Raw genomic sequence first — 9,453 nt, forward strand, 5'->3', positions numbered from 1 at the left:
CCTGCCCGGGGGCTCTGTATGCATTGTAATGAGGGTACAAACTCTTACTGATCTTAATTAATCTGCTCTTTAGCAAGGAGCAAAACTGCTGTAGTGAAAAATTAAAGGATTAGGATCTGTGACCTCAATGTATGTGCAAGCATTGGACCAAGACAACCATGCTTAATTTTACAATCCTAGATTAACTTCTGTGACCTAATTGGATTATTTTTTTTTTCTTTCTGGCTGCTTCAGAATGACCATACGGTTATAATACAAAAAATGTTCTCCTGAAGTTGCAAAAAGAAGAGGTAGAGTATTTTCTTGTACTCTAAATGTAAAAATTGATTATTTTTATTTCTCATATTCAGACTTAGCAATACAAGAATGAAGAATTGCACTGGAATATGTATGAATAAATATAAAACTTTCACTGGCAGGCTTGATTTCAGCAGTCAAATCTTGCAATTTAAAAACTGTCAAACTGGAAGTGTTAGCCTGGTTTATTTTTTTTTTTTTCTTGTAGAAATAACCTTGTTGAGGCTTATTCTAGCACTCTAGCAGCTTGTCAGGCTGTTCCTCCCATAAAGGGGCTGAGATACTATTTCTAGTGGCATCACAGAAGTGGAAGTCATTTGTGTGGAGCTTTCTATTCCCCTGGAAAGGTTATTGTAGAAATCTTTGGGGAGAAACCACTTTTTATTGCACGGTCTACTGGAAGGTCACTCTGCTCACTGCAGGTTGTTCAGTCACATCGTGGGTGATTTTGTGTTTTCCTTCTGATGTGGAAGCAGTAAATTGAAAAAAAATTGTCTCTTGAATCAGCAAAATGTGGGTGGGTGTCTCTGCTCTGTCTACACTTCCTTCACAAGCATCCCCTTTCATATGATAACAGGTACCTGGGAGTGACAGGACTGATAAGATAAAATGCTAATCAGAATGGCTCCTGATACCAAATTGCCAAACAGGTAATGCAAATTGGTGTGAAATACAAGAACTAAGGAATCCTGAGAAAGCCTGAATACCAAAGGGAAGGCCTGGAGTTACCCATTTGTAATCTCTGGCAATGATTGATGAGAAGCAGAACATTTTGACTACAAAATTCAGAGGAAAAAGGAGAAAATTCAGGGAGCAGCAGCAGCATTGGTGGAGTTCTGCTTCCACTTGAACCACGTTTTCCCACTTCCTTGGAAATCTTGGGCTTCAAAGAGACAGAGTTTCTCTGGGAGCCTCTGAGGGTGAAAACCTGATAATCTGTTCCCTTTCTTTTCCTTTTCTCTTCTTAAAGCCCTTTCTCAGGGGTAATTCATCTGTTTAAAAACCTGTTTTCCTGGATTTTTCTCCCACTATTAGCCCCTCCCTGAGACCCCTTACCAGCGGTGTTCTTTTCCCTTAAATAAACCATTTTAATTCTCTTAAATCTTAAAGTTGTTTACTTGTGCAATTTGTGGAGCGAGTATACGCAGTGGCTAATATTTCCTCCTAAACAAAATATATCATAATTATAGTTATGGACCTTGACATCTTCTTACAGCTCCTTTAAAATTAATGGCTAGAAAAGGAGTAATTTCAAATGATGTGCAAAACAACACTTTACAAGGGAATGGGAATTCTACCCTCCCTCTTCCCATTTTGTTTCTTAGCAAAAAGTGTGTCTTTCATAAAGCAAAGCTGAAAGGAGACCTCATTAAAAATGTGTCCATTTGGAGTCATGTGGTGCATGAGTATGGGACAGAGTGTTTTAGAAGATTTGGGTGCCCTAATGACATGGGATCTTGCACCAGATAGAAGGCAGGGTAAGAATTTGTCATGTGGGAAATGAATCAGTGGAATCTTGGTAATATACACGAATATATTTGAAGAATGCAGTGCAAGCATTCCTGTATGGGGATGGGATATCGTGGGGAGTGGGAGGAGTGGAGTGGTGCAGGGGGGCATTTATGACAGTTCTTATTGCACCTGGGAACCACATTAGCCGTGGCTTTAGTTTCAACTAATAGAAGCCCCATGGGAGAGGAGAAGAGCAAATTACTAGAAAAAGATCTTAAAAAATGTGATATGTGAGAATACAGCGTGGTGTATTACAGCATCCTTCATTTGAAAGCATCTTGATTCATTTTAGAAACCTGATTTCTAGAAGTGCAATGAAACAGTAGCAGAGGCTGTGCAGAGCAGTGCCATGGAAGAGAGCCTGCAAACTGGTTTCCTAAAATCCAGAGCAGAGTGATGTTCTGGTGCTGTGTGTCAACAAAGCATAAGGCAGCCCTGCTTCTTGCTTGAGGTTCCTAGATGCCGCTGTAGTGCAGAGGAAAGGAAGGAGAGAGAAGAAATTAAAGGAAGAATTGATGAGCAGGAGCCTCAGATCAGGAAATAGTGAGATGAACAGGAAAGAAAAGTGATTAAGAAGGAAAAAGATGCAACAAAAAATTCTTCCTCTGGCACTTTGAGCAGACCTTCCTATCATTTGCTAGTTTATGCTTTTTCTCTCACAGCTCGCTCATGGCCGCATCATCTATTTACAGCAGCAACACTAAAATTTACCTCTAAGTGTTGATTTGGTGCTTGCAGAAATCAGAAGAATAATTTTAGTCACATGTACTGAGCAGTGATCAGCAATGAGGTTATTGTATACTTGTGTGGTGACATATCAGACCTTGAGAAATTTTGTAAATTCCTCTCCAGGGCTAATAGAAATGGCAGGAGATAATTTCACTTTACACTAATTTGGATGTAGCATGTTACTAGTTTAGACTAAGCAAGGAAAAGTAATTTCATTATGTAATATCATATACATTTGCCCACCCACATGGTATTAATGAAACAGTAAGAAGTCCCCCTGGCAGTGGCAGGTAGGAGAAGGGAGCAATTTTGGCAATTTTCCTTACCTAATATAAAATAGAGAACGTTAATTTTACAGCTGATGAAGCTGGCATTGATCCAAACTCAGATAATTTTTTAAAAAATTATTATTTCTGGCCTCAAGAGAAAAAAGTCAGCAGTTACAAGGGGAGTATGTGTTGTATGGGACTCTTCCAAGATCCAACTTGTAATATATTGGCTAGACCAGTAGAAGATATGATAATATTTACTGTGTCCACTTGAAGTATTGAAGCAACTTAAGATAATTCTTCATATAAATAAGTTGGGTCTGTAAAAGATAAAAGCAAACCAGCTTGTCTGATATTGATAATTGCAATGGTTAAAAAATATGCAGGCATAAGGACAAGTTCTGCACTTGTGCTTCAAGTCTGTATTTTCCCTCAACAATGCTCTCTCTTTTTAGGGAACTGGGGTTGAAACAGAGGAATGGAAATAGGGTCCTCAGAAAATTTTCCCTTATTCTTCTTTCTGTTCTTCCCTTCTATTCTTGCCCCACGTTAAGCCCCTTTTATTTTCTTTGAGGGTTTCTTTTGGTTTTGGTTTTTTGTCTTGGTTTGGTTTTTGTTTGGTTTGTGGGTTTTTTTTCTGGGTTTGGTTTTTAATATATTTTTAATATGGTAGAAAGGGAACAACAAAGATAGGGTGCAGAAGGAGGGTGACAAGATAAAAATAGCAGGAAAAATAGCACTGAAAAGGATATATCTTGGGAAGGCAAACTGGTTGACGAATCTTCAGGGTTAGGGATGTATGAACTCACCCCAAAGCTCTGCCTGCTTACAAAGAGTGAAAAACTTCTGGATATGGCCTGGACATGTGTAAGGCAGAGAAAAACTGACAGACATGAACACCCACAGTCATGGGAATCCTGATAACAGAGCTGAGACAGGGACAGAGGACCCTGATAGATGTAGGGATTAGAGAGAGTCAGAAACCCAAAGGCAGGATGGTGAGTTGGGGGTGTAAAGATAAATATAAATAAAGATAAAATATAAAGTAAAGATAAAATATAAAATACACTGAAATGACACACAGGCCTGTATGAATCCTACTGTAGAGAGTGAAGGAAAGGAGAGTAAAAATCTGCTGAGAAATACAGAAGAAAAGGTAGGAAGACAACTATGCAAGGGGACCATTAGGGAAAATAAGACTTTGAGGAGGAAAGATGTTTTAGAGGAGCTAAGGAAGATGGACATGAGCTGAAGGTCTTCAGTACATCATTAGTTGTTGTGGCTGGGTCTGATCCATCCTAGGTGTGAAAGGGCAAGAAGTAAAATTTTAAGAAATGTCTCCAAACCCTTTGCAAAATCAGCAGATATTTAGCATAGCAAAAAGTGATATTGCCAAACATTGGTGCTAGACTAGAAAAAGTTCTTATTTCCATGAGACAACAGGTAATTTCTGATCAAGTTAAATTGTTTTAAGTGAACAACCTTTGAAATTGTTCCTGACTGTGAGTCTGAGCATGGGGAAGATGTACAGGACATTTTCATCAGTCCAGTGGCATTTGTTGGAAAACATAGCTCTGTTTAGTTAATGGCTTAATTAGAAAAGCAGTAGTCAGCTGGCAGTGAGTGGTGAGTCGTTATTTAACAGGGAAGCATGAAAATTAGCCATCCATCTGTTTTCCTGTTAATTACCTCTAAAGACTAAAATTGAATACAGTCTTCAACCTGATCTGTAGTTCGAGTGGTGATAGTGGAGATACTAAAAGAAAAACATTAGAAATGAAGAGGAAACATCTCCTGTATTTTAGAGCTTTCCTACTTGTCTCTGAAACTTTTCTACCTACCTGCAATAGGTGCTGTGAAGGTCGTGTTCACCATTTCTGGTCCTTCGGCCATACTTCTGGTTTTAAAACCACATCAGTGTAGGTGACAGAATTAACTGAGCTGTTACTTTTCCATGAGAAAAGTGACTGTGCCAGCAGCAGTGTCTGGCTTTGGGGCTGGTCCCACTTTGAGGGTTTTATTGATATTTAATTTGATATTAATGTGGGCTGGGCTTGGCCTCCAGAGATGCCTACCAACCTAAATTACTCTGTGTGCCAACATGCCCTCAGTAGCAGCAGTCAGAGCTGTCAGCCTATCTCATTTTGTTGGTTTTCCTCTCTGAAACACCTTTCACCAGTTTCATCAGTCCCTCCTCTTCTCACCTAGCACAGACCCAAGATGCAGTCCACCTCACAGCTGAACTCATGGCTCAGAGACAGACACAAAGAAGTTGGCTGAGGTGCAGCTCCTGTCTCATCTCAGCACCATCTAGCAACATCATCTAGCACCCTGGGGTGATCCTTGTATCTAAGGTTAGGGGCTTTTTGGATGTCAGGTAGTGATAGGATTAGGGGAATGGATTCAAACTAGAGGAGGGGAGATTTAGATTGGATTTTAGGAAGGAGTTCTTCACCATGAGGGTGGTGAGACACTGGCACAGGTTGCCCAGAGAGGTGGTGGAAGCCCCATCCCTGGAAGTTTTTAAGGCCAGGCTGGACAGGGCTCTGAGCAACCTGATCTGGTGGGAGGTGTCCCTGCCCATGGCAGGGGGGCTGGAACTGTATGATCTTACAGATCCCTTCCAACCCTGGAAATTCTATGAATCAAACTGACATTTACATTTCCCTTTCTGATCATTACTGTAGCTGGGCATGCCTGTAGCAGAGCAGCAAACTGCCTGAGGGACACCAAAACCCACACTCTTCTACCAACTGCCTGTGCCTCCTGTCTGCCCCGCAATAGTCACCTTGTTTGGGGAAATTATGCACAGTCCTTGTTATTTATTCCTCATTTCTATTGAGCTTGCTGAAAGAAAAAAAAAATTATTCCACAGCAGTTCTTACAGATAGTACATTTTATTTTAACTCCTAGCTATTTTTCTCCTGATAGCATACATAGTCTGGGGAACTGCTTTGGAAGTTTTATAGATATGCAGAGGAAGACCACTCTTCCCCAACTTTAATCAACAGTTTCCACCTCCAACAAGCTGCAAAAAGGAAAAACCATAATGGATCTCTGGGATTCCTCACTAGAAGACATTTTCAGTGGCTGAGATTACGTTTTTCCTCTTTTTATGCATTGATGTTAGCTGGTAGGGAACCTAAAGGCAACTGGAGGAGGCAGCTGTGACAATTGCTTCAGAAGGGCAGCTGGAGATAAACCTCCTAAACTCAAGCATGAGAAACTTGGAGTCCTTAAACAGAATCCCACTGCATGTAGGAAAGCATCTTTGTTGCCTTCCAACTTGATTTACACTCATCCTGTGGCACTGTATCTTTCCACCTGAATGCTTTCTCTCAGAAATAAGGATGTAATATCTCAGTTCCATCTGGAGTTTATTACTCTCATGTTACTTACACTTCCTTGACTCTTGATAAGAAAAATGATTGTCATCTTGTACATTTTCAAAACATTTTTCAGAGATGGTTTCCTGTGCTGTTATAACACTTTTGCTACCTCTAATATCTAGTTTGACAGATTTGGAGCTGCCATGCTATAGTTCACTGTTATTGAATGTCAGGTTGATGTATGTGGTATTTTCTGTATGGGATATCAGTATAGTTCGAAGAATTTTCCAGAAAACAGGACAGGGAAGAAAATCATGGTGAGAGGTAAGTAACCAATATTTAAATGGTGCATATGAGATTATATTATTATGTCATTATAATAATCATATATAATGGACTATATCAGATAGTCATAGATATATATAATGAATGGTATCAGATTCTCAGCTCTGATTTTGCCCCTTCTCAGCCTGATTTCCACAATATCTGATTCAGAACATTTTAACTTTCATAAGCACAGAAGACAGGAGGTTCTGGCTGTCTCTCAAAACAAAGGAAGTAACTCCATGAAGTTTTCCTAGAAGAAATCCTGTTAGAGGACCCAGTCATCAGTTAAGCTGACAAGAATGACATTATGAATTGTAGGATGATGGTAAAGCAGACATACAGACTGCTGTTTAAAAGAATTATTTTCCCTATTTTTTTTCTGCTGTTCAAATAGCAAACAATTTGGTTTTAGAAGATGTTTCCAAATTTCTGTATGTTGTTGGCCCTCTGAGAAGCTATCCAGTTAAGTTGGAGGGGGAAGATCCAGTTGATCCATGGGGATGTGCACTACAAGGTCCAGGTGAATTATAGAACAAATGAATAATGCCACCTCAAAAGTGACCAAGGGACCAGGCCTGAGCCCTGAAGAAACATGGTTAATGGCATTAAAAATGAAACCAGCCAGATGTGCAGTTGGTCTTACAAGTGTGCCAAATGTTAGCTGCATTCTCTGCACTGCCAAATAAACTGGACAGATGCCTGTCCAATACTTTGAACATAAATCCAGAATCTTACACAAAAAGAACCACTTAAACAATTACTTTGGAGTACAAAATGGGACTCATTTTTCAACAGAGTGAACTGAACTATGCTTTCTGTTTTGGGAGCATATTCCCAAAGAAGGGAATGCTTTATTCTACCTTAGGCCAAGCTGGAAATGCTGGTAATTCTCTTTCTAAATGGCTGTCACAGATTTCACAGTATGCCACAGTGAAGATTTGCTGTTTAGCTGTCATGACCATGAAGTGTTTATTAATTTTTGAATATGTAAATATGTATTCATGGGGTTCAGGCTATAAGCCTTTTTATCACTACAAGGCAAAATAACTTAGACATTTGATTCTTAAATGAAAAATGTATAAAAGAGATTATCATTGTATGATTCTTGAATCATTAATTACACGAAATGTCTTAAACATGAGCATCTAGCAGTTTCTTTTTTGTCGTTGTTTCATTGCTAAAAAATCTGTTCCGTTGTAGAATAAATTTATTGAAAATTCTTTACAATGAATAACACTAGAGGTAAAAAAAGGCAGAATGAATTACAGGCTAAAGATAAGTCAAGCAAAATAGGCAAACACAAAAATCCCCTTTATCAAGGGAAACGGCTCGTTGTTAAGGCCAGGAGTCACGTCATCATCATCATCATCATCATCGTCACAATTTCCCAGTATTTTTAAGTATGTTCTCGACACCTGATGAGCTTTCTGAAGGCCAGCTTGAAATCTTCATTAAAGCTAGTGTACAGCAAAGGGTTGATAAGGGAGTTGACATATCCAAGCCAGGTCAAGAAGTCTGCTAACTCTGGAGAGACAGTGCAAACATGGAGGCCCACTAACAGCTCCTTGATGAAAAAGGGCAACCAGGACAAAATGAAAGCACCTAAAATCAGCCCCAGAATGCGAGCAGCCTTTCGCTCCCGGGTGGTGGAGATCTGCTGCCGGTCACCAGCCAGGTCCAGGTCGTTCTCAAAAGGAGGAATCCTCACGGGTGCGTTGATTTTGTCAAAATCCGTGGTTGGGTCGGATGTGGAGAAGTCTGAGACGCAGAACGTCTGCGTGAGCTTGCAGCTGGCAAAGGAGTTTTGGCTGTCGGTGCTCCTGTTGCTGAGGTGGCGGCTGGAACCCCGCTTCTGGTAAAGGCTCTTTGCAGCGTGGTAAATTCTGTAGTAGAGGATGAGGATCAAAGTCAAGGGGATGTAAAACGCCCCGAATGTGGAATAAATGGTGTAGATGACGTGATCGTGCTGGATGCGGCACTCGCTGGCAATATTGACGCTGTGGTGGTTTCTCCAGAACAGAGGGGGCATGGATATGAAAATGGAGATAGTCCACACGGTGGCTATCATCAGCCCGGCCCTTTTGGCCGTTCTTTTCCTGGCGTATTCGATGGCGTCTGTGATCGCCCAGTACCTGTCCAGAGCAATGACACAGAGATGAAGGATTGAACACGTGCAACAGGTCATGTCGACGCTGAGCCAGATCTCACAGATGAAGTATCCCAAAGTCCATTTATCTATCATTATGTAAGTGATGCTCAAGGGCATGACCAGAACAGCAACAAGGAGATCTGTCACAGCGAGTGAACATATCAAATAATTTGCTGGCTGGTGGAGCTTCTTGGTTGTGGAGATGGCCGCAATTACAGCAGAATTCAGCAGCATGGTCAAGGTTGTGATTGTGGCCAAGGTCAGGGTAACGAGCATCTTTTCAGTCACTGTTTTTGGCTTTGCAGCCACATTGGCTTCAGTGGTGCAATTTGTGAAATTCATTTTCCCCTCCAGGATGCACAGTGAAAGAAGATGTTGCCTGCTTCAGGTGACAAATAGTTCCAGGTTCAGAAGTCACCCATTTGAAAGAGGGACAGAGATGCTGCAGGTGAAATTTTTAAAATTATAATCCCATATTCAACAGAGCAGCAAAAACCTTCCAGGTTTCCTCCTGTTCATTGTTTTCCTAGAAGATGAAAACATATGTGTTAGTGAACCTAGAAATATCTCACCTTTTGGCAGAGAAGTCCTTTGCTTCTATAATTGCCACCTGACCAAAGGAAAACTTTGGTCTGCTTTCCCTTCTTTTCTCCTCTCCTGTCCTTTCTTCCCCTTTTCCTCTGCATTCATAGTTTGTTCCTTTTCTTCTCTAAAGGACACTTTTGGCCAGATCTCCTGCTAGCATGAACTGGTTATTTCTCCTTTGGTTTTGGACATCCCAAAGTGGGAGGTTGAACTAAGGGCCCTCCAGAGTGCCCTTCCAACAAACATTTCTATGATG

The 9,453-nt window shown here is 40.7% G+C and overlaps 1 protein-coding gene across 1 annotated transcript; it reads right to left on the reverse strand.

The window, feature by feature from the left end:
- Nucleotides 1-7,652: 7,652 nt before the first annotated feature.
- On the reverse strand, nucleotides 7,653-9,133 carry HTR1E (5-hydroxytryptamine receptor 1E). Its single transcript, XM_071742490.1, has one exon. It carries the CDS (start codon nucleotides 8,952-8,954, stop codon nucleotides 7,860-7,862), a length of 1,095 nt encoding a protein of 364 aa, XP_071598591.1. The 5' UTR covers nucleotides 8,955-9,133; the 3' UTR covers nucleotides 7,653-7,859.
- Between the last annotated feature and the right edge of the window lie 320 nt (nucleotides 9,134-9,453).

This window comes from Heliangelus exortis, chromosome 3, assembly GCF_036169615.1.
Source record: "Heliangelus exortis chromosome 3, bHelExo1.hap1, whole genome shotgun sequence".
NCBI lineage: Eukaryota > Metazoa > Chordata > Aves > Apodiformes > Trochilidae > Heliangelus > Heliangelus exortis.

Coding starts and splice junctions, on each gene's coding strand:
- HTR1E (XM_071742490.1), bottom strand. CDS start 8,954: ATGAATTTCACAAATTGCACCACTGAAGCCAATGTGGCTGCAAAGCCA.